This window comes from Venturia canescens, chromosome 5, assembly GCF_019457755.1.
Source record: "Venturia canescens isolate UGA chromosome 5, ASM1945775v1, whole genome shotgun sequence".
Taxonomy (NCBI): Eukaryota; Metazoa; Arthropoda; class Insecta; order Hymenoptera; family Ichneumonidae; genus Venturia; species Venturia canescens.
In genome coordinates this window covers 3,691,391-3,717,483 of record NC_057425.1, presented here as the reverse complement: position 1 = coordinate 3,717,483, position 26,093 = coordinate 3,691,391, and the positions used below count along the sequence as shown (strand labels likewise).

Here is a 26,093-nt window from a genome sequence, read left to right as displayed (position 1 = left end):
TTCTCTCATTGACCTACCGTTGTGAACGAAACCAAAAAACTCAGCGTTCGGTTAAATAGTGTTTCTGTACTTATTAAGGTAGACCATGTTCAAAGGATCCTTATTTTATGGGCGTATAAATTAAATCGATTTTTACTTCCTAATTAAAGATATACTCACTTTAAATTAATGTCAGCGTTATTAATTCGAAATTGTAGATACATTTTTTCAGCTTATCTTTTCGCGAATGAAATTGCAAGTCATTAATTAATCGAGGACCCGTCACTGACTGAATCCGAAATTTCATTCGTCCCTGGTTAAAATACTGTAGTTTTTTATGTCAAAAATCGCATTAGAGAGCGCAAAGGGAAACACAACGGGAAATGGATCAAGAAAAAAGTATTAATTAAAAGACAGAAGGCTATGACAGGAATGGGCGAAGTCAAGAAGAAACGAAATGCTGAAATAAGCAAATGTGAGGTTATACGAGTGTTCATTAACAATTCCGTTTAATCTTTAACGTAATATATCGTTATTACTAGTAAGACAATCGTCTCGAATTTTTTCCCAAACCTTCATCATATACCTTCAATCTTATTGTGTACGTTTTTCATAAACTTCGTGAGAAGAGTTCATTCGTTATTTGAAAAGATAAACGATTTTTTACGCATAGTCCCATCGTTATTTTTTTTCGTATTTAAACACATTAAAAATCGATATGCGTGCATGTCAGTCGACTGCTCATTGAAACTTTGAGCAAATTTCAAGACTTTCTTAAGATAATCGTTTCGTGCATGAGCTACCTTAAAACAGAAGAGAATAACAAAAAAAAATCGTCGCAGTTCACGTACATTCTAGATAATTGGATCACACTGAGTTCGGCAATGTTGAATAAAATTTTACTTCATTCGTATTAGATGAACTCGAGCCATGTATAAATGAAATTTCCTACCGTGCGGTGGCCGCGTTCAAGATGATTGGGCCTCTTTTCTTACGCTCCACGTAACGCCCTTCAGAAGAAACACATGTGTTTGACGAACTGTGTGAAGAAAAAAAAATCCGCTCGTTACTGTTCGAAATTGATCGATCCTTCCGCAAACGGGAAACTTTGACCAGATGTTTTGACCAAAACGTATTCATCATTGACCGAATTCGACTCTTGTTTATGGGGAAGATCGTGCATTTGTGGAAAATCGAATTTCATTCTCTCCAATTTTTCTATTTACTTGATTTTCCGGCTCTTAAAATCTCTCAAAACTGTAAACGAGACGAAATGAAAGTTGAAAATGGACAAATATATTAATAGAGATCGAAATCCGACTCGACGAATGTAGAACTTTTTTCAACTTTCTTCAATTCGATCTTACTCTCAGTTGCGAATTAGTAAAAGTGTTTTACAGACTGTATAGGACGAGCAACCGAGTTCAAACGACAGATACGTATATACGAAAAGGAGTAGAACTTTAATTCCTTCTCGACTACGATGCTAAATCTAATTAAGCGTACTCATTAAGGACCGATTTAATGACCCGCAAGATAGGGGCGGAAGTGAATTACAATAAATTCGTCCAGGGCGATTTAATTGCCTCGATTCTACGAAGGCTCAACGAGTCGAGGATTGAGCAATAAATTTTCTCGAATATATCCAACAATTGTTTATCCAACAAGGATTAAGCAACGAGCTTCAGTCTGACGTCATAAGCAGGAAAAAATTGGGACGATAGAGAAGAAAAATTCGATAAAATTTATCTCTTTTTTTCTTTCTTTTAATCACGTAGCTCGATATTTATGTTACAATAGTATGTAGAGATTACAATATGGCAAGGTCATTGGTCAATAAATACTTATTTCGGGTGTCAATACCGGTCAATAGTCGTCGGATCGTCTCCTTTTTTTTCACACGCCTCATATAATCGTGTATACGCGTGATAAATTGAATTTACAGTGATAAATCGCTGGGCGAATGCCAGAATAGGCGTTCGAGAATCTATACAGAATGCATAACTAATAATAGACTAAAACACGCTAAACGTGTGATGAACTAGAGATCTCTTTATCAGCGTCGAAGGCCGGCGGCAGTCACTATATTTGTAGGTAGATAGTGTGCACGCACGCATTTGGGAAATATCTACCTGCCATATGTACGTGAATGTGTGTATTTATATACAGATATACAAGCACACGAAGAAAACTTAAAACGAATATTTATCGCGTTTTTATAGTGGCACGAATTCCATGATTTTCGTTCACAAACTAGTGAGTATATATTTGTAGTTTTCCACTTTTTTCTCACGCACTGTTTACATCGATTCTCATTGCGCCGACAGAATATTACGAGCTGCGATAAAACGAGCGTAATTATTCGTTGATGTTTATCATTCGCTCGGTGCGCATATGCAAATACATATCCGTGCTGTTTGGGAGACGCGCGTTAACGACGACGGCGATCCTTCCAAAGAAACTCGACTTCAAAATCATTGGCATTGAATATAAATCCTTCTATTTCGAATTCGGAGTTATTAAATAATTGAGAGCTTTTCACAGTTCTTACGATTTTGTCGTTTGAAGCAAATTGAAAAATCGTCAAAATGGATCCTTCGAATTATTCTATTCAATTTGATTGAATTTTTTCAACGGACCACGTGTTTCCCAAATTTTACAGACACAGCCACACACACACACACACACACACACACACACACACACACACACACACACACACACACACACACACATCAATGTACATATTTCAATACTTCAATTTTATTTAGTCATTTAAATCTAATAGTAAAGTTCCTTAAAATATTTAGGTAACACTATTTACAGTACTGCTCTCCCTCCTCCGCGTATCTCACCTTGTCCTATCGATATAAAAAATCCAGCAATTTGATAGATTTTTCATTCGCGATAAAATAAAATGTCTATCACCCACGCCTTTTGTCGAGCATACATATAATATATATATATATATAAATATCGGTTTAACGATATATTTAACAAAGTCTTCGTACATGGCGTGAACGCCGGTAATCTTGATCCTAGAACCAGTACAGATCCTTGGAATCTTGAACCTGTTGAGGATCCAAGCCTGTAACAGATAAGAAGAGAGACAAAATTCAATCGATGCGCACTCACTGAGCTGTTGTTTGCATAGAGTCGAGTTTGCCAAGAGAATATACAAAAATAGATATTTTTCCTGTTCTTCGATGGGGCTAAACGCGAGTGAACGAATGATCGAAAAATATAACGAAGCGTTTATTATCGATGACGAAAAGTCTGCGATGAGGGCCAGACGTTGGAAATGTTTATTTCATGAAAGAAAAAGTAGACGAAGTGAGAAGAGAGTGTGTCATAGAGACAGGAAGAAAAAGAGTTAAAATTGAACGGAGGACGGCGCGGAGCTGAGAATTTTGAGTGATGCGAGGGTGCGGATTCGGTGATGGGGCCTGCTGAGCGACACGGAACAAGCAGCCAGCGAGATTGCTGTACAGGTAACGCAGCTACTTTCGATTCGTTAACATCGACCACGAGAGATTCTCTCGCCAGGAGCCTGCGAGATTCGAGCGACGTTCAAAGATCGTTGCCGTCTCTACGTTTTCGTCTAAACCACCTGGTGACGTACAGAAGGGCGTAAAGAACGTAATCCACTGGGCAAAGTGACTGGAATCGTTTGTTTTCTCTTCGACAACTCTCATATTTTGGGCGCTATACACTCGCGATGTTTTCTCGCAGCGACTCTGCTCTCGCGCGACGTCACTGGAGATCGACCGGTTGAGATCTCATACGCAACTTTTATTTTACGACACCCGTGGTGAGTTTACCTCCCGCTCTCTCTCCTATCTGCTCTTCTATCTCGCAGCAACCTCTCACGATATGTGTGTCTCGGACGGAACGAACCCCAACGAAAAACTACTCAGAGATGATCGATCAAAGATACGCGTTCGGGGCCCCTTCATCGAGCTCGTGAGATCGCCGCGTCGCTGTTATTAATTTCATTCAAATCGTATCGATATTTTTCGATCGAGTCTTCGCTGTTGGACGAGGAAAAATCTTCACTTTTTTAGCTCGATCCGAACTCTCTGAAACGCTTTCCCAGATTTTCTTGATCGAGCACTGTCCACTGTTGTTTCAAATCAGCACGTTCCGAGCAGCAAATAAACCCGCGAAAAATCGGCCTATCAAACCCGTCGATCTACCCTCGATTGACTCGGTGATGAGAATCAAAGACCCGTGAATACAAGAGTATCGAAAAAGGCTCCGAACTCAAGAGGACGATCGAAAGCAAAAAGCTTTTGAATTTTATCGAAGCATCTCCCAAAGTATCTCCTGAGTATCCAACAGTGCAAACGCGTGGCGACACGTGTCTTACCTGCCCTTGAAACTTTTCGATGCCAATAAAACTCTCCTCCAAATGGATCTTTCCACAGGGACAGCGTGTTTTCTAAAGGCCCAGACGAGACAAGCGAAATTTTAATAAAAACGTGCAACTCCATGGAATCGGAAGAGGTGAGCTTTCAAGGTGATTTTTATGAGAATAAAAAACCGTGAAATATCGATTCTGAAAAAGTTTTTTGTACTGAATTTACAAAAATATTTAAAATAGATGTCGAAATTTAATCGGTCGCTGGTTCAATCGAACACGTTTTTTCCAAGTGCGCGAAGACTATCGAAAAGTGATCGAAGATGATAATGGATGTATCGATGGAAACTTTTGATCAACGTCTGCAAATATTTCCACACGTGCATGCTCATCCGCCCACTCTCGTTTAACGTGACAGCAATTGTTGTTTATTAAATGGCACGACTAACACGTGGCGAAACGTGCGCCGTTCGTTTTACCTGTTTAGTAAGTAGTGCGTCATCGACGAAGAAATTCGGTCATGTCAAAATACAGTGTTTGATGATAGTTGGTAGACAAGTTGATGCCAGGCAAAATAGGCACCGAATTATACAGGCCGGAGAATCTCCCTCATCGTTTTAATTTTTATCACTTTTTTCCCGATAAAATGTGTTGTTTACGAAACACTTGTTTAACCCGTGATCGGTCGCGCTATCGAGAATTTTTTCCATTTCTGTCAGCAGAATGATTTATCGAGAGTTCGAATGGCACAAGCATTCGCAGCTTTTTTGTTCTCTGTCACATCTTTATCTCTCGCACGATAAAGAAGGCAAATTCCACTTTCCGAAAATTTAATTCCCGATTATCTATTTCGTAAAAGCCGCAACCACTGCGTAACGGAATCGCTTTTTCATTTTTCCTTAATTGCATTGAGGAGACTTCAGGGGATCCGAAACTTCGAAAAACATTGAAAATTTTCAAATATTTTTGGCTCTTTGGATTCTGTGCAAAATCGACTGTCTCGGTGTCAGGCCTTGATCCAGTATATTCACGCTTCTCGTGCTCAACTCCCCCTCGAAATGCCGTACAATTTCTCGGTTTACTCTTGCATACTCTACCATCCAACTCCGCGGTATTAAAACGTCAGTTTTTTTTTCATTTGTCTCCCATTTGATTGTTCCAAGCCATCATACAAATTGTACCATTTTTAAACTCATGTTTTTCCACATCTTTTGCAATCGTCCGTTAATCGTTTTACAAGTAAATTTCACCCTCCAGACGAGCCACAGTCGGCTAGAATGTGCATGCATTGTATGGAGGTGGATACATATATCATTCACAGGGTAGTAGATTGTAGGGCTGCTGACTCCGTGACTGGGCAAATAGTGGCAATATTGTCTGGGTTAGCCGAGACACACCCCACCTGCTAGCGCAGTCTCTATAGACATAGACGATAGTTTTGTTGGGGTGTAGAGATCGTCGGGGTAAGGCATGGTGCTATAGATGCAAGCAGCATAAAGCTGGCGAAGAGCCGAAGCCCCTCGTCCATCGTTTTGTTCGCTTACAATGCTTCCACATATTTGTCATTGGTGTGGACGTTATATTGGCGGTGTTGGTTGACGGGTCAAATATATATTCGGTATTTGGTCATCTCTTGGTTGCTGAGCACGCGTCGAACTAATAACCGCGACATTAACTTTCAAAAATCTCATATTATAATAAATCGCATGTGACGACAATGTGGGAAGGTACGGGATGAAACTTGTCTGGGAAAATGTGAAATTTATCGAATCACTGTCTCACGAGGATGAAAGAATGTTCCAGTTCATAGCGTGGAGAGGATGAGTTTATTGATTATCGAATGGCTCAGGAATATTCACACGTGAATTTGTATTTACAGAGCGATTCTGGGATTCGAAACGATCTCTTTGGTCTGACGACGGGGGCAAACGATCCTGATAAAACCACAAAGTAAAGGACGAGCTTTCAAAGAGAAATGTATCTTGGAAAGGGGCTCGAAATTGCTGAAACTCACGAGAGAAGTCGAAAGATCGTCGTTTATGAATGTCTGGATGAAATATCATCATATTCGACGGATCCGGATCAAAGAACATCCGGGAATTCCCCCCTGGCGATGCTTCTCTCAAACCTTCGGCTCGAAAGACTCAGGAATACTCTACAAAGTTGAATCGTCAGGGGAAGAGAAATTCGAGAGGTGGAACAGTATTTTAAGCGGAAGCTCGTCTTCGTGATGGTAAAAACCATTGTTATCATTGAAGTTACCTTTAACAATAATTTGTATTTCCACGCAGAAGCAATTGTATTTCTAGACAGATTTTTATGTGAGTAAAATCATTTAAAAATTCGTGAATGAGTTCAAACCCTTTGCAAGTTAATAAATGAAGAAAATCTCAATTTGAGAGGTGAATGAAAAACTTACAATGAGTTGTCTACCGATGTACAGATCGAGGGAGGGCGAGGAAGAATAAAAACTCATTGAGCTGTAGACAGCCCTTGAATTAAGGGAACGCATACAGGAGAAATCGAGAGCGAGCACTGACAATGTCAGCCCAGTAGCAACATATTTTGATGACCCTCATCAACGGGGGTCAGACCCCCTACGCTCCTGGTGCCGACTCGGAATCCAATAAACCCTGAGCGGTAATCGTGCATGGAGAAGAGCAAAGGAGAAGACCCTTTTTTATCTCCCAGCACCTCGCCCCTCCCTCCTTTTTCCTTCAGCGATGCAGCACCCCAATTTTAGGAGCTGAATAATTTGCTGGGTGTACGAGATCGGCCTTTAAGGACCATTTTTATCATCGCTTCGAGAGCCATTCATCGAAAGCGGACTTCGAATCTTTTTGCCCTTCGGCTCCGATACTAATTTCGAGGTGTCAAGCGAAGGGTCACAATCATTAACAATTTTCAGGACACCTTGCTCCATGCTTTTCCCTTGATTACCGTTAAAAGTTCGATGCAACAAATCTTTCTCATCACGAGCAATCGATCAATTTTCCGATTCTTCCACTACGATTGTAATAGTGTCGAGACAATGGAGAGAAACGCATTAAGCGACGCGTGGGTGTTTTGAAGGAACTCCGGAAGAGAAAGGGTGAGAGAGGGAGCGAGAGAGTTCGTCCCCAGCAGATCGATGTAGCCACGGCTGGTCACGGTTAGCGACCACTCCCTCCATTCGGCTCGCTGACCAATCGAAACACGCCGTTGACCATCCCCGATGCTGCGAAACTCTCGTGGATTTCCATCTCCTTTCGCCCTTCGCCTCACTCGCTCTTATTTAGCCCGATCTATACACACTGTATACGCGCACTCTTTTCATCTCTCGACTTTGTTTCTGTCCCTCGCGAGAATCACGTGACGTCAGTCCCGACGCCATTTTCGAGGCGCGTGCCAGAACGCGACAATGAGCTATACGAAAATTTATAGACGCAAACGATCATCTACAAACGGGGAACGGATTCGTCAACAAAAACTCTACAAAACCGAAAATTACCTGGAACAATCGAGTGAGAATTCATGTCGCAGCGCTCGTTGATCTTCTTCGTACTCAGAGTTACGAGGACATCACAAAAGTTAACAGAATCATCGGCTTCGGGCCTCGGGTAATCGACACACTTTCGCAGGTTCAAATAGTTGGAAGAAGCAACTTTTTCTGCGTTCGTCGACACCACACCGATCTTCGAAATACCGCGTTTCGCATAACGACGAGAGCGATGGTGCAAACGCGCATCCATAAAGAAGCACGCGTCTTTTTTCCGCAGCCGAAGTGATCATGAATTCGGTCGCAGTCTCGGCAACTTTTTACCTCCCCGCGTCATGTTCAAGGCTCGTATATCATTGCTGGAGTCACCTTCAACGAGGAGCTCGGTGCTGACTCCTCGCGTCGCGAGAGTCATTCACGCGCGAGATTACGACAAATCGGGGGATCGGGTTTTCCAGGGATTCCAGGAATCGCTCGAAACTTGAGGATCATGAGAAGGAAAAAAGCCAAGAATTTTTTCAGCCACGAAGATATTCTCGACGCCAGACTGAACGAGGAGGAAAATCATCGTCTCGCGTATGGAAATAAGACGCGCAGAAGGCGCGAAGTACGAAAATCAATGATCCTTCGCGAGGGGACAAGTCAGAAGCGCAATCTCATGAGGCTGAGGCAGCAGACACGAACGCGAACAACCGCGTACCCTCGCCGACGAAGGCGTTGACCATCTACGAAGTTTGTGCGCGCCTCGCGTCCTCGGCGTTGGCGCGACTACCGCGTAATTGCGATTTACTTCACTTAATGCCGCTTAAACGTTCGCCAATTTATGCCCGTTTGAGGTTAATTTACGCAATTATATAATTACCCGCGAGAAAACTGTAAACCGAAGGATTCGTTGGACGCGACTCAACGTACGTGCGACTTCGCCTTCTGCTGGGAGAAACTCCGACCTAAACAAGCCGCGGACAGTCGCGCACGTAATGACGAGCACTCCGATTCAGGGTTTATTCATCGCGTTAGGATTGATCATCGTGAAACATCGTTACCATAACTAATTCCTGACGGGCCGAAAGGAACCAATGGAACGAAAGCTGCGTGCAATCATGCAGACCTGCAATGCCAGAAATTGGACTGCAGCTTCAACCAAATATTCAAAGGTCTAAGAACTTCTCGTCCATCTTTTCCGCTCCCAAAAGAAGCTTCGACTGCCCGCGAAAGGTTTCCTAATGGACACGTAGCGGTATTTAGCCAAAGCACCTCGAACGAGGTACCAAAAATCGTGACGACGTATGCAACAAATAGCAGAACTTGAAGGAACGTGTAAACCAGTAGCTGATGCCTGGGAATGACAGAATGACTGCTCTGTTGGCGTGCACTATCCGCGAGCCAGTCGCAGTTATATCGTACAACTGGCGAGCGTTGTCGGCATTCCTCTAAACAAATTCTCGGAGAACCCGTTTGGTCGCATAACGTTGCCACGCGAAACGGTGCCTCTCAATTGGCAAGTGTAGTTGTTACTGCACGCTGTGACGAACTGTATAGCGCCGCTGCTCTCATGCTGCGAGTATACTTTGTACTCTTGAGCGATATACAAGCGACTTTGGAACGTCCATTGCTTAACGAAGGTTTCACTGGTCTCGCGTGGTCTGGCTTCCCACCCGCGAAAAGTCGTCCTCTCTCGAGGATAAGGAAAGATTTCTGTATCGCGGTGCTGAAGTTTCGGTGATCGGAGATCGATGAAAATGATTTTTTCCTGTCAGATTGAAGGTCGAGAGGTAGAATCTAATTCAAGAGTCAGCCGTTGATCACTCGAGTTTGAACTTTGAGAAATGGCTCGTTGGCCTCGAGAGATGGGACCAGAAAAGGCTGGCGGCGTTTAGGGGGAAAGAGGAAAAGAGCTTTCGGGCGTAGTATCGATTTAAAATGACGCCAGAGCTTCGCCAATCAGGCTTCCCTCTCGGGAAGCTTTAACCTCATTCGTAACCGTGTTCTCCCCTTTCTGCAGGAAACACAGCATTGCAACGACGAATAATAAGTCACGGTATGAGTGATCGTTCTACGAGATGTTGCTATAAGATCTCCAGGTTGTAAAAGGAACGATATATTTACGAAACGGTTTGCATGTTCGACACGAAATATCGCGTGACCGTTTCTGTAGTTACTGTTTTCGCGTGTGTCACTCGGTGGGTCTCTCTGTGTGCGGAAACTTCGAAGGCTGCCTCGAGGCGGCGGAGGTTGGGCGGTTCATGCATCTCGGTGGCATGGTGCAACTGAAAACGGGCGTGGTCTGTGCAAATCGTGATGGGGCGTGGCTGTTCATGGGATGACACGCGGGAAATGACGAAGAGGAGCTTCAACAGGAACAATTCAGCTTTGCGGGACGGAATCGAAGAGGGCAGACGGCTAGACGATTCCACCCGCGCACTTCGGTGCACCGAGACTCATTGCAGAGCTTTCCGCTTTCCGAACTCGTATTTTCTCTTTAGTTTATTCCTCGATGTAACCATTGCCGAATTTCTTCATCGGCGAATGATTTTTTTCTTTATTAGAAAAAATAGTTATTTTGAAAATGTACTGATGGGACAGACCGTGATAACCGCTGATCTCGAGCGGCCCCGACAGAGTCGAACTCGAACACTGGCCAAGAATCCTGAATCCTTTTCATCAAGTTCTAACGTATCTGCAGCGAGTAGCAAAACTCATCAAGGTTCCGATCGGTGAACTACTTTTTTCGAGCGTTTCGTCAACCGGTTATAGCTGTGCTTTTTCACTCTCCCTCGCTCTCTTCTCGCAGGAGATTTACAAGCGAGATATTCTCTATAGGTGTATACAGGAAACGTGTATAGTGGTCTCCAGCGATCGCCAATCTGCGGGACGAGGATCGCGTATATTAAGCAGTTATTAGAAAAATAAAACAACGATTATCCCCGACAGATCTGTATCGCGAAGAAGCGATCGCGTTCGGAATAAAAATTGATGGGCTGATCGTGGTCCCATCGTCTAGCACTTGCCCGCAAAACTTTATGTTTACGACTTTTTTTCTCCTCCCTTCCCTTTTCAAACTACACTTTTTATTAAAAATGAAATGCTTCCGGGAGAGTCCAATTAAAAGTTACCCGAGCCTTTCATATTGATCAGTTACAGTTTAGCCACATTTTCTTTCTCCACTAATACGAACGATAACGACCAGTCGACCTCAAAATTAGCAAATTTTCGGCGACCTCCTGGCGTTATAAAACTCAAATGATTCTAAATCCAGCTATGAATCGAAGCCCCCGAAAAAGTCGAATTTGGGAAAAGAACGTGGGAGTGGGACGTCGATGGAGCGCCGGTTCCCATGAACCCTCGAAGTTTCTGCCCAACGAAAGCACCATCAAGTCGATACAAGATCGCTAAGAAATCCATCATAGATTCCTAAACGCACGGATCGCGAGAACCCACTCGCCGCTTCAAAACTTCTTGTTACATCCCTCGTACACACGTATCGGTGGGCGCGCGTGTGTGCGTGTGTGCCTTATATAATTTGATAGATATAAGAGTGATCGAGAACAGGAGGCAGCCCGGGGGAGGAAGGGGCCGTTGTTCCTTTCGGCGTATTTTTTGCCAGCGTGTTCGAAAGCGCCTACGTATGCTTTCTGGCTCACGCTAGCACGGAGCAAAATGTTTTACGGTCTCTCGTTTCCCGGTTGGCTTTTTGTCTGGAAGCATCATTTCGGTGGGAGCGAGAGAATAAGAGGAGAAAGATTTAAAGAAATGATTCCGCGTATATGATAGTGTGTTAAGGTACAAAAATACATTGATAGAAATACGCGCGCGCGCGCGCGCGTGTGTGTGTGTGTGTGTGTGTGTCTTTGTGTGCAGAGAGACGGGCTTTTGGAAGCGAGTGAATGAGAAAGGCTGAAGACCGAGAGTGAGAGAAAACGAGCGCGTATAGCGAAGCGAGTAGAGCGCTATCGGTCGCCGCGCGCGGTCCCCCATTAAGCTCTTATTAATTGCGGGGATCTGAGGGACCGCCCGACTTTCTTGCCCTACCTGCGCGCCATTCTACCGTCGCTAAGAACCCATCCTGGCATTCTCTTCTGGTGCTGTTGCATGTGTGAGACTTGGGATACGTACTGCTCGCTCCTCCGTATAGAAAACCGCGTATCATCGACTACACTCATACATGCGTGTGCACGTTTTACCTTGCGCGGGAACCAGCAGCAGCCAGCGAATCAAACGCAGCGGATATACAAACCGCGCAGTATATTGCACCGTGTACAAACGAGCGTGAAAAAAAGCGACTGTGAGAACGCACGTTAAATTCGCTTCAAAAGTTGTCCACGCAGTTTAATCACTTCCCGTGATCTTTTGAATCTTGAGAAAAGTGAACGAAGGCCAGACCGAACGAGTCTCCAGAATTGTGGATGGAGCCTTTGGAAAAGCGTATCGATAAGCAAAATTCTGATCTTTCAATGGATGCTTCAATTTCAATAAATGTTGTTATGGCGCAGTAATAATTATGGAAGAAATCGAATGATCAGAATTATCATTAACAGTTGATTGTCATCGATGAAACTTTGTGCATTAGATATTTCATAAATTTTAGCAAGTCCACGTGGCCATTCGCTTTATCAACGTTAATTACTTCAAGCATTCAACCTCAGACGCTTCTGGATGTTCGAACATTCAGCAACGTTGCCTGACAGACTTTTGTGATAATTCGAAGGTGCTTTTTTGGTAACGGGGATAAACCAGAAGTGGAGAAATGTCGGCAAAAGAACAAGGTGGCGTCATAGGGCAGGCGGGCATGGGGGTGGGAGTGGGGCCAACACCGGCCCAATAAGGCTGAGTTTTGTACGAATAAAAATATTGAAGATCGACGTTACAGAACACAGTTCGCTTCTTTATTACTTCAACTCATAATCATTTCGTCTATTATAAATATTTTTGACATTGTACAGCATAATAATTATTACAATTGAAATTTTCTCGTAATCGCTAATACATTGAAGCTTGGAGGGGAAATTATCGGTGTTGGCACTTCTACCCCCGTACTCGTCTATTTATCATAGTCACAAAGTTTAAATACTCGCCCCCTCCTCGTCTCCCTTCATCTGTACACAAACCTTCGAGGTTCTTGGACTTCATTTTATCTCTTCTATCGACTACCATAGTATACATGCGATTTATACACAGAAAGAAAGTAAAATAATATTTAACAATGATATAATTCGTAAGTATTGTCGGTTCCGTTTTTCTGTGAACTCGTACGATTTTCTTTCCCTAACTGTACAAAATAATTTACTTCGAGAACGAAATATCCAACAGATGACTTTTCTATTTTTAGTTCTCTCTTCGATTGATTCGAGCAAAATTTCAATAAATATCGTTCGTTGCGAACTTTTTTTTCCACAAAGTGCTCGAAATTGAGTGCTTTACTAATAAGCATTGTTTCTGTATCTCAGAAGCATCGAAATAAATTCAAACGATTTGCAAAAAGTTATTTCATCGCGAGGTTCGAGTACGATGCATCGAGTGTGCACCAAAGTTCAAAATAGAATTTCAAATGGGAAAACATTCTATGGGTCTCCAAACAATTGTTTCGCCCCTAAAAATTACTGGCACATCAGGACCTCGTTTTCGATTATTTTTCAAACCCGCTCCTCCGAAAATTGCAGTGACTATTTTGTTATTCTTGTGCGTTCTCGCTGCTTTTACGTTTTTTTTACTCTCAGGTCCAATACTCACCGGAAAGGGGTGCGTACGGACCGTGGGGGTATGGGGGCGCCGTGGAAGCATCCACGAGGGATTGCGAGGGTGTCGCCGACGTCCAATCTTTGTAGGAAGCAGCCGCCGCATGAGCGTGATGGGCTGCGTGGTGTGACGTGTGATGACCCAGACCTCTTGCACCGCCGAGCAAAAGACCTCCGTAACCCGCTGCCGCCATGTTGTGATGATGGTACTCGTGAACAGCTCTGGAAAATTATTTAAATAATGTAAGTCGGTGCGAGGCTCAATTTACCAACAATTCGTACAAATTTTCATCAACGAAAATGGGCGGCCGACTTTTGCCCATTCTAAAGTTATTCCCATGAATAAACTCACGTCGTTAAATTGACCGGTCAATCGAATGATAAAGAGACAAACTGGAGTAAATAAAACGATTGAAAATATGAAAGAATTTGATGTTTCTCATTCGGAGAAGAATAAACGATTTGTCACTGTAGCCTCGTCGAGATCCAGAGTGTCTGCGCGTTGTATTCAAATCTGCGAGACTCACCTGTGATGATACTGTGGGTAATGGGGATGCCAAGGATCCGTGGGATACTCGTAGACGTCACCTGGATGCTGGCTGTTCCAGAAGGACGGTGGGAAGTTTCTCATGGACATGGGCGATATATTTTCTGCGAACATATAGAAAGAAAAAGGTTTCAACGATTTGGGAAGCGAGTAAGAGAGAGAGAGAGAGAGAGAGAGAATGAAAAAAGGAGTCCGAAGGAGAAGGCCGGAGAGACGAGGTAAGAAGAATGAGAAAAAAACAAGGAGGAAAAAGGAGTGGAAAGAGAAAAAGAAGGAGCAGAGAGTCCTAACGACAACCATCTAATCGAGGGGCTTCGATCGTGATGACAAGAAACCGAAAAAGAAACTGGGCAGCCACCGCGTAGTCACTAAGCAAGCTCATCTGAACAGTATGTTCCGATACACTTTACACACACACACACCCATACATGTATTCCGATGGAAAAAGGTAAAAGAGTGAAAAACGGATTCGTATGGAATTAATCCCAGCAGCAACGATACCGAAAGCGCGAGAACCAAAATCTTTGGGTTTCGTGTCCACTCGGAGCATATACACAAATATATATCGTTATCCCTCTGTTTATGTACAGATATAAAGATCGGTATGGTGTTGCGTCGATTGTGAAAGCTCAGTGGTTGTATAGCCTGTGTGAGATTGGTTAATACGGTGAAGGGAGAAGAAGAGAGGGAAAGGATGAGGAAAAGGATATACGAGATGGGCACGAGTGAGAGAAATAGTTGAATATACATCCACCCGCGACACGTCCACACGTACAAAGAAGTCAGTCCGCATTGTTTCCCACGCATGGAATGCGGCGGCGTCGGCGGTTGTAGTCGCGCGATCCTTTTCTCTCCATCTCTCTCCGTCATTCTCATTCTCATTTGCTATCTTTTCTTGATTTCTCTCTCTCTCTCTGGTCGACCGGTCGCGACAGGAGAGACTACGGCAAAAGGACTGCATGAAATATGCTCCTCAGCCATGTCCACCGCAACCGGGCGCGGATTGGCTTCGCGGCCTCATCCTCCGTCTCGTATTATCCTATTCCACCACGAGAAACTCTACGGCGACCCTCAAACGAATTAACAATCGCGTTAAATATTGCGATTTGCTTGCGGAAGATGCGAGATAGCGCGCTTATTTTCAATCCGATTTTCGTCTTTTTTTATTCTCAAAACATGCGGTTTCTCCCTTTGGTACCCTCCTCGGCTGTCCGTCCGCGCAGCTTTCATCCTCCCCGAGCTTTCCTAGCCTCGTCATCCACTCGCTTTCCTCTCATCTCTAATTTCTTTTGCACACTCGCCTCCCACTTTTGTTCTTCCAGAGTCGTCTCCCCGTCCCCTCTCGTAATTTCTCAGCTTCCGTCGTTCTTCCGCGCGCGCTTTTATTCTTTCGCCAACTTGCACAATCTTCGATCACCAATCGCACACAACTCCTCACTCATTTACCAGGGCTTCGTACCTCTCTCTTTGAAGGTGCGTATAAACACACATTCGTGTACATTAATCGTTCTCCCTTATTCCCCTGTAGGATCTCTTCAATCTCTTACATTCCCACTGTTCCTTCCTCTTCCCTTTACTCTCCGCGGCGCGCTCTTTTTATTCACGGATAGAGGGAGGGCTTCCCGCAGAGTGTGCGCGCGCTTGCGCTCTCACTTTTCTTCCTCTTCTGCTCGCCGGGCGCTCCCCTCCCTCTTTCTTCGCCGCCGCGAAACGCGCTCGGGCCTTTATTTATTAACGCAATTAAAGAAACAGAGTGTCGGGGAGTTTCTCTCCTCGCTCGCGCGTAGCGCAACGTCGGCTTTCTTCTGTACTTGCAATACGCATCAGCCAAACGGAAAAGACCGATGCAGAAACTCGCCTCGGTGAGCCCCGCCGCTTATTCGCTTCGTTTACACTGGTCCTTCTATTTATGTGTATCTGTCTATGACATACGGGGAAGATTTATGAGCAGTACGAGTGAATAAGATAATGAAGGTGGAGGCAAAATGAAGCTGCTGAGGGCCGACTGGGATATGGCAGTTCCCGCAGAGGAAAAAAACACTGCGGCGATGAGGACAAAAAGGTCAGGAGTTCCTGGAACGATTGGTCGGAGATTGATTCGTCATTTGGAAAGTTCACACGACCGAATATTGTTGCTCTACAAATAAACTGAGGAATAACTAAAACAAAAAGGGAGAGTTTCGATTCAGGATTGGCCAGTGGGATATAAAGGTAGCCATGATTTCTAGCAATGTCATGTCTCACGGAGACCTTTTTATCAGAGATTCTGGCGTTGATCCAACATCATTTAACCCGCAGACTTTATAGAGACGTTACTCTTTTCGTAGCACTGGGCGAGAAGTTCTCGCGCTGGCGAGGCTGCTCGGTGGTTAAAAGGCGAAACGACGATTCGTCAAAACGTAACCCAGGCCAGATTGATGTCGGTGGCCTGTACGAGAGGACGGCTTGTTATACCGATTTAGAGCGTTGTTCACCAGCGGGAGCTTACTCCACTCAATCTGCGATCCCCGATGTTCTTTCAGGACGCGTCCATACGTTCGCCGTCGTAGTTGTTGCTGGAGCTTCTCCGTCTCGTTTTCTCCTTTTCCTTCGGGTCGTCTTCCTCTCCGTTGCACTCGGTGCTTCTCTTTGAAGAGAGGCGTTGTGCCGCGTCGGGGGACTCGTGTCAAGTAATTGCGACTTCTGTCGCGCGCGCGCGCGCGCGCGCGAACGCGCTCTCATCTCCTACCGAAGTGTGTACGTACTCGAACAACACCCGCACAAATACACTTGATTCCCTGGCTCCATCTCGCTCTCTCTCCCCGTTTCACTGAACTGCGCTTCGTCCCTGTATCGTTCGGTGCCTCGCTCTCGTCGCGGGGCGTTAATTTGGCGCCACCAACCGGAACGACTCGCTCAATTTCCCCGGCTTCAACGTTATTACTGTTTTGATATTGCTCGGCCGAGACGAGACCGTACCACCAGATATTTGTACTTGCCAAACTCCTTGCCTCTCCTCGTTCGCCATTTTTCTTCGTATTCTCGCTCTCTTCGTCCAACGATTATTCCCTGACGCACATGCACGTACGCACACTCTCTTACGCGTTACAGCTCACGCGGATCGTGTCTCAGATCTGAAAGAACGATATCTCGAGCAAGATATATGCATAATCCCTCTCGTCTTTCTTCTTGTCTCGTACACTTGTACGGCTGGCGCATCGCACGCGGCGAAACGTTTTATCGCCTCTTCCCGCGCACCCCACATTTTGTCATTCGTCGTTTCTCTTCCTTCTTCCGGCTTGTTCGCACCACACACACACACACATGCACGAATAATATCATTCGCAATGGCAGCCAAAAATTATGTTACATCGGATTATGTCAACGAGTAAGCTCCTCAAAGATGCAGCTGTTCGCGACTTCTCCCTGACACATCGAACTCTCGCTTGACTTTTCGTACAATCAAAGCAAACCCTCGACAGATATTGATGTGGGCGACGTGCACTTTTTTTTCGTCAAACTTCTGTATTTGACGATGGCTATCAGCGCAAGCAAACTTTTGCACTGTTGAGTGATGCCAACGGGGAATTATGAATCCCAAAATGACGTTGATCGCGTCTCATCACATTTGCGTGCTGCTGCGATTCGATTGGAATTACTTAAAGCATCTCGAATACCCTTCGACGAAGCGGTAACTCGATTCTCCCATCCGAAATGGTTCCCAATCATTCGATGATTGTCCATCATTTTCCTGGAGCCTCAAAAGTTGCATAATTTCCTCAAACTCCATCAGAACGGAATGATTTTGAAGAAATTGATTCGTCGTCAAGATAATCGAGTCAAAGTTGCAGAATTTCTCGGCCTGAGCCACTTGGCACAACTAACAATAAGACATTGTTTCGTACACGCGTCTTACGAAGCGCATTAATTAATTTCTGCTTTAAACCACGAACAATAAGTTTTCACGAGTGCGGACAATCTGCTAAATAATATATAACACTCGAGTATGCACGGATGGGTCTCTTCCGAGCTATCTCTCGTCTCTTCTTCTCTCTGTGCCTCGCGCATGCACTCGAAATCTCTCGCATACCGCAGTGTGTCTAAAACTGTCTCAGTGCGAGAGTCTCGCGGTACAAAAGCTTCCACGTAGCCGTTTGTACATCCTTCACGCGTACACACATCTGCAGCGTCATCAACGCTCGGGGTTTCTGCCTCGTTGTGTTACCTCCTCGCGCTCTTTGCCACTCGGTCTTTCGGTGAGAGTGCACACTCATAGAGAAACCTCTTAATTTACCTCTCTCTTCGGTGTGTCTTTCCTCTCCTGGCGAATCTCGATTGTTCCGTACCGAAACATTTTCGAGCCGAAAATGTGTCGGGGAGTGAGTGAAACGGCTAAAAAGTGAGGGGATACGTTTTTTAAAAGCCACGTGCGCGAGGGAATCGAACGCGTTCGGAGAAAGAGAACGAAAAGAATTGAGAAGCAGAGAAAAGACGTACATAACAATTAGGTCGTGTTGTCTTGAATTCTAAACAGGCTAGTGAACCGAGATCCTGTTGCTTCGGCATCCTCGCTTCCCCTACTCTCTCTCTCTATCTGCAACGTGCTCTCGACAGACTGTACGAAAGAAAACGCGCGGTATAAATGTGGCTCTAAACGACACGGATATAGCTGCTGAACGCTGATCACTTGGCAAGCCTGCCCATTCGATGGCATCCGTTTTTCCTCAAAGGTGCTTTGAATTTTCGTAATTTTTATGTGCGCTGCTAATGAATGGTTGAGAGTCCATTTCTATGAAGCGATAAATCCTGGCGAGACTGTGCGGTCGATGATTCGTTGAATGAAAAGTATGAAAAATAGTTTGGATGCTTTTGAAAGTTTGAGCTCAGAGGATAAAGTTCAATTCATATCGCTCCATCAAGTTGTAATTCGTGCAAGCAGATCATTTATCTCGCTCGCCTTCCACCTCTAAAGCTCCCTCCTCTTCCGCGTCTTTCTTCGTTTCTGATGAATTTAACAGGCTTTCGTCGCAATGCGAATTGGCTGCTTCTTTCACAGCGGCCGAAGAACGCGGAGCGCGATTCGTCGGACGGTTCGGCGGGCGAAGAAGAGGAAGAAAGAAAAGGAGAAAGGCGAGCTCTCGGGGACACTCGCCTGAGAGTATTAACTCTCGAAGCACGACGGGAAAACAATTGTTAGGCGCTTGTTAGCGTTGTCGAGCTAATGGCGCACTTTATTACTTCGCGGCACCGAGCGAGGAGAGAGAATAGTCGGCGGGGCTGCGTGGCTTTACCATTTCGGTGGAAACTTGGAAGCGTAGGAATCAAAGAAATTAATGGAGTTCGACTGGCACTGGATTGGAGGAAAGCGTCACTTCGAGGGACGCATCGTCAGCGAGGAAAGGCACAGAAACGCTGCTGCAAACACACTAACCTTTGAGCTTGTCATGTGCTAATGCTCTCTGAAAGTGCTCTTCAACTTCGGAAGCTGCGTCCCCTCGATAATGCGTAAATACAACGCAGTTGGCGTTTATGTACTGAGCTCTGCTCTCACCGTCCTCGGAATCCTCAGCCGCTGTCCCAGCAGGTCCTACCGCTGCATAAAACAATGTTTTTTCCATCAATCCGAACCTCAGTTTTAACAGACATATTAACCAACTGACATATGAGAAACGTCGAGAGACTCGCCAGTGCTATAGCATTGTTTAGTACCATGAATACACGAGGCAATTCTCTCACCATCCGTCGATCTGTCGTCGTCCAACGTTCTCGAGGGTTGCGACGTGGTTGTTGCGGTCGCGAGAGGAGGTCTTGGTTGAGGCGGCGTTGGTCTCGGTGACGCCGGACTCGGCGCCGATCCGACCGATCCCGCACTGCTCGGCTGGCCTTGAGGTACACTTCCGCTTGCTGCACACAACTCCAGACCCGCAGCTTCCAAGGATCTTTGGTGAACATTGAGCTGTAACATGAGAAGTCAAATGGTTCACTCACAGTATTAGCCTGTAGAAGCTGCTGAGCTTCATTTGCGAAGGAATATATGAAAGGATGATAATCAAGATCACGTGAGATCATCGAACGCATAATTTTTCGTAGACTTTCAATCGACGTTGGGAAAATGGACAATTTTGTAGGGAAATAGAGCACGCGTAATGGCCATTGTTACCGCGATCATCGAGTCTCCGCACCGCTCGCAAGAGGTGTCGAGAAATCGATGAACGTTCCATTTAATGCCCTGCCCCATCTACTCATCCTACATCGAGCACGCAAAGTGTAGAAAGTACGAAGCTCTTGAACGAGGAGAATGAAAGAGAGGCTTTGCATACTGGCTGGGCCAGCAGAATGCGGCCGGATTGGTCCGGAGAACAATGGAATTTATGGGGATCGTTGACGGAAAACTCGTAAAGAGACGATATAATCCGGGAGCTCTGGTTCGCTTTGGAACGCTTCTCGCTTTGCGATCCCGTGAAATAAAGTTCTTCGCTTTTTCCGATTCCGGCAGGCGTAAACCGCACGGAATGGCTTTATACAAACGGAACGTTGTATATGGACGCGGCGAACGTTGTTTTCTATTAGCACGAGTGGAGTACTTCAATAGCGTGAGAGACGTGGAGTCACCATCGAATCAGAAACTTTGCGCTGTTGTACCTTGCTCTAGAAACAATTCAAATAAGAAGCCCTGCATTTGGATATAGACGTCGCTCCTAGCATGTCATAATCATACGGACAATCGCCGTCGTTGATTCTTAATGATGGTCCGAAAGCTGCAACGTCACCGTTGCTCGGCTCTATCGCCAAGACGGATATATAATAATGTCCCTCGAAGTTTTGAACACAGTATACACGAGAGCGTTTCGAACGTTCGATTCCAAAGGAACAAAACTCGTCGTACGTACCAGCATGAGCACTCCCGGGATCATCAATCCAGGTATTAGTGACTGTCATTGTGCATTCAAATTCCTATTGAGTACGTCGATGTCCGAGGAACGCGATACGAAGAGATATGATCGTGCAACTGCACAAGAGAGAGAGAGAGAGAGAGAGAGAGAGGAGGAAGAGGCAGAGATTGAGAAGAGGATGAGTCGAGGTCGTCGATGACAGAAGCCGATCGAACGATACGAAGAGAGACGACGGGGGTGTTGTATAGATATATAAATGTTGAACGAGAGTTCCATTGAGTGACATAGCGATGCCGGGCGTTGGTGACGTCCATAGCACGAGTGTCGGTAGAGGATGTCGCTCACGTCCACACAAGTGGCGAGGATCGAGCGGCTGCAAATAGCGCGCCTCAGGGTCCAACTATGCGACTCGGGATTGCGAGAGATCCGCGAGGATCGCAGCTCGCTTTGTATCATCCTCTCGTCGTCGTTGTTGGTCGTCTCCGTTGAGCCTCGCACACATAAATGGCCACACCGACAGAGGCTACAATCTTTCATCCAATGAGACCGAACAGAGCGTCGTCTATGACTGCATCGCTCGCGATGCACTATTCCCTCTTCATCGATTCGCGGCTACTGTATCTATTCATTAGGTTTCCAATGATACGCTACCGAATGCCAATGAAGATTGCAGCCGGGCATGACATTTCGCTTCTCAGTTAGAGAATGAACTTCGAAACGATCCTCTGCGAATGCAGATTTTTACTTTTTTTCACTCCGATCGAGTCGAAATTAATATTGAGATGCTAAAGTTGAGTCGGATACTGGGACAATACATCTTCGCGTAATTTGGTGCCTGAAATTTTATTGGCTGTTCACCGGAAGCCGCATTCTGACGCGAAGAAGCGTTGGTAGATTGGCAGAAAGACGTCGGCGAATCGAGCCCCCACCATACCCATCACGTGCATGCTTTCTTACGAGCAATCAACGAGCTGGGCGTGTATAAATTAAGGAGTCACGAGGGTCGCGTGAAGCGGCTAGTCTTGGTTAACTTTCTGCACTGGGACAACCGCACGCCTCCACCAATGCGAGCTTCGGTCAAGATTTACCTTCGACTCTTCCATTCGCATTGGCCGAGCCTCGAAACAGCGAAGCAATTCGAGTTTCCGGTGTAAAAAAACCACTTGCCCAGTCCCAGTCTCCATCTTCCACGAAGTTGAATTGTCCAAAGATTCAAATTTGATTACCAAGTACGCTACCAAAGGCACCGGGTTAGTTTCAGCTCTGCACAAATCGCACAAAGCATCGACCACGGTAAGCAGGCAAACCAGATGAACTGCAGCCGACGTTGACAAGAGATAGAGTCTCGGCTCGTAGAAGCGAGCCCTCGCAATACTCCGCCTAAGCAATTACTCGCATGCATCAGTAGTTGGGACCAGGGTGTGTGCCGGCACGATATGCGCTGCTCCTCTGAACGCACGAAAGCCAAACAGGAATAAGTTGACGGTGATGTATGTTGGCGAGTGCTTCTTCGGTGAGAAGGCGGGGGTGCGTGTGGGATGCCACTTCGAGACTGTGTTCTTTTTCTATGCTACTGTGCACATGCTGCACGGTAGGTCGTAGTTTAGTCGAGTCGAGCCTCGTCTTAGTCTCGGGACGAGGAGGAAACTATGTGAAATAAAGAGACGAAAGGGGGCGGAGAGGAAGACATAGAGGGTGACGAAGATGGAAAGTTGGAGAAAAAATGAATGGACGGAAGATCTCCCCGAAAGAAAGATGATGATAGAAGCAAAGTGTAGATGCGCGCATGGATACGCGAACGTTTTCGTACATAAGCACACACTTTGTGGTACTCGCCCGCATGTGTGTTCGTTGTGGACTCGAATTGCACGCAATACACAGTGCAAGAACGGTCTACGCCTCTCGAGATGTTATCATTATCTGCTCTAATAAACTCCGTGCCGACATTCCGCGCTGCAGTACATCACTGTTGCGAGCTCTGAACCGCCGAGCAGCACACGCACAGACGTATGTTCACAAACGCATGTATGATTTTCAAAGGCCGGAGACTTTAAAGACGCGCTTATAAGCTGGGACTCGAAAATTTTCGTCGCATTTTCGCACGAGAGCCGCTCGCTCGCGCTCGCGTTCGCCAGCGATAAACGACGTAGTTTCTCACTCCTCGAGGTTCTTGATGGCGTTACACTATCAAGAAAGATCCGAAGGCCGCTCCGCGACGAGAGAAACGGCCGAGAGGGAGATCCACGTGGTAGAACGCCCGCTCGAAATGACTCTCCGGTCGAGTGATGAGCCCGCGAGAGAACTCAACTTTATACACGTCCGGATAGCCTCTCGAGAGAGAAATATTTCACGCCCACGTGCGCGAAACCGGGACGACACCTGGTCAACAGCGGAGTTATCGCGATCCTCGTACTTCCTTTCGGCAAACAATATTTTTCCCACATTTGTATAAATACAGGAAACAGTTTAAGTTTCGCGGAACCGGCATCCGTCGATGCTTCGTCAACATCATTCTCACGCCGGCGTTTCGCGATATTCATGAGCCAATCTACGCCGGAATAACCGAGACGCGAATCCGAATACGAGTGCTCGTCTCGCAGGGAGAGTCTTCAAGGTGCGTCGAGTCGTTTATCATCTAAAATCGTTCTCCAGCCTTGATTCTTCGGGATAGATAAATATCTAGATAAGAAAAATTAACGTCGCTCGCCCCACAGAAAATGCTGACTCCGCCGCATTGTGCGCGTTAGGAAGAAAACTTCGCGGAAGCTGTAAGTCACTGACGAGAAGAATTGTGCAGAAAGAGAGAATTAAATGAAATACGCTCGTCGCGAGCGCAGTATGTCTATACACGAGGCGCTTAATTCGCGGTCGACAATGTGGTAATTAATCGAGGTGTGGGGAGCGCTCTATAGAAGAGACAGAAGAAGAGGGCAACCTTCGACTCTCATTGCGTTCTCGTGATCGTTTTACACCAGCCTCGCGTCCTTCCCGTAGGCTCCAACCACACGGACGTACATCGAGACTGGAGTGCTGTGTGTGTATATAGGAAGATCTGCAGTGAGCAGCTTTCCGTGGAGCCCGGGCCTGATCGTAGCACGAAGCTTCTTTCCGTTCTCTCCGCGAGGAGGACAACGACGAGAACTGCGCTCGCACGATCTCGGCGCGGGTCCTTCAAAGCATTCCGTGGATGGCTCTCATCGCTCTTTCTCTTTCTCTCCCTTCTTCGCTCGTGTCCCGCTCTCTCGTGCACGCTCCTTTCCTACCTCTTGCTTCCTGCGGTCGCCCTGAACGACGTGAATCCCCGTCGAATCCGCGACGACTCTCTGCTAACCGGGAAAAGGCCGAAAGATCGTGATGCTTGTACCGCGCGGCGACGATACGCGGACCCGATCTTTATTACATCGGAAGGGAAACGCGAAAGGTTTCCTTCCTCGTATCATCTCACTCCGCTCGATCGACTCGATTCCTCTCTAAAGAAGGATCCTCGACGTATGAAGAATTCATTTCAGGCAGTGTCATCGCTATAGAGCGGAGTTGCGTGTACACGATGCTTCGAATCGTTTCTTCTTTCGGAATGTGTCACTCGCTGTGATTATTCTTTGCGCAAAGCACCTGTGAATTTCTATGCTCGCAGCCGAACGAATCCTGCTCCTGCTACCAGAACGATTCTCGATCCATTGGACAGAATTAAAAAACGGTGAAACTAAAATAATTTTGGATTGATAGCATCGCGTATCTTGGGATCGGGAATGGAAGAAAATAAAGGAAAAAAGCGCTCGGTCGAATGAGCAAGCACGAATGTCCGAAAGGGATGAAGAATAGTCGACAACGATATTATAAATAATGGCTGCGGTTTCGATCTCGATGGGAAGTGTGTAACACACCTCGGCGATCCGATCAGACAGCGAATCACGAGGTTCCCACATCAATTCGCGTCCCGAGTCGAGCAAGCATCTCCGTCAATCTATGCACCGTGGGCTAAGCTGGTGCCAGGGTCTGTCAAGATATGGCAAAAGAGGATGATGGTCAACGCGAGAGAGTCGTGGAACAGAGAGGAGGCGGGGTGAGGCAAAAGAGGAAAGCCCGGACGTTCCGGTTACGAAGGTAGTAGCCACGGAGCTACGTGGCAAGGATTGAGAAAGCGAAGTAAAAAGACGATGCGAAGAAAGAGAGAGAAAGGGAGAGGAGAAAAGGGGAGATAGTAGGAATCGCTGGTGGGAGATTCGCCGAGGAAGAAACGAGAGGAAAGAAGTAAGGCAAAGAGAAAGAGAGGGGAAAGAGAAAAGGAGATAAAGCTGGTAACAAGCTACCATGTGGCCATGGGGGTATCTCGCAATTTGTTTGCTGGACACGGCCATTCGTCGACACGATTCTCCTATCTTCCCTCGAAGATGAGAGGAGTCCGACTCTCAATCTTAGCCGCGTGAGAGGAGCCGAATGCGAGAGATCGCAGAGTTTCATTCTCCCATCTTCCTGCTTCTTCTTCTCCAGCTCTCTTCGTCTTCTCACCCTTTCTCTTCTTCGTCCTTTTCGTCCTTGCGCGCCCACTCTCCCCTTTCCTGCTGCCTCTGGTACAACACGTGATCTTTCGTTCCGATCACTCGCACAGTGAAGGAGCGAGTGGGTTGCCTTACCACTTCGATAAGCACACCGCGCGCGGAACGAGTTCTCTTTAGTTGAATTTCGTTCATTAGCGAATGAATAAGCCGAGCTCGCGCCAGGTGGACGACGGTGCGGCAGCGATACGCTTACACATAAACCAAAAGTTATGGGTTTAATGTTACACGATACTGCATACTTCGAATCCGTATTCCTCCAGATTTCTCGTTCATTATAAGTGTACTACAACCGTCGAACATTGATCCCGTCGATTTGAACTGCCCATTCAAAACCTATGATCATAATCTCAATAAAACATTTGACGATCACCCAACCTTCTACCTTTCCACACACTCATTTACACGGAGAAAACGAAGCCAAAAATTCTAGAGGAAAGTACTAGGAATATAATATCTCGGGGACCGTACTATGTGCATTCAAAAAGTTCCGGGACTAAATTTCTATAAAATCTACGATCAGCGCCACCTCTCGCGCAACGTTGGAACTAGTTAATACCATCCTTCGA

At 46.0% G+C, this 26,093-nt stretch overlaps 1 protein-coding gene across 2 annotated transcripts in view; it reads right to left on the bottom strand.

The window, feature by feature from the left end:
- Positions 1-1,737: 1,737 nt before the first annotated feature.
- vg (vestigial) overlaps positions 1,738-26,093 on the bottom strand; it is a 73,489-nt gene continuing 49,133 nt past the window's right edge. Inside the window, exons 2-6 of one of the 2 annotated variants that reach the window (XM_043419547.1) lie at positions 19,785-20,031; positions 19,507-19,668; positions 14,077-14,200; positions 13,545-13,771; positions 1,738-3,067 (exon numbers count right to left, since the gene is read on the bottom strand). In XM_043419547.1, coding sequence (XP_043275482.1) covers positions 3,018-3,067; positions 13,545-13,771; positions 14,077-14,200; positions 19,507-19,668; positions 19,785-20,031 — 810 coding nt within the window. In that variant the 3' untranslated portion in view covers positions 1,738-3,017. The remainder of the gene's footprint in view (positions 3,068-13,544; positions 13,772-14,076; positions 14,201-19,506; positions 19,669-19,784; positions 20,032-26,093) is intronic. The other variant, XM_043419548.1, reaches the window with a different exon arrangement.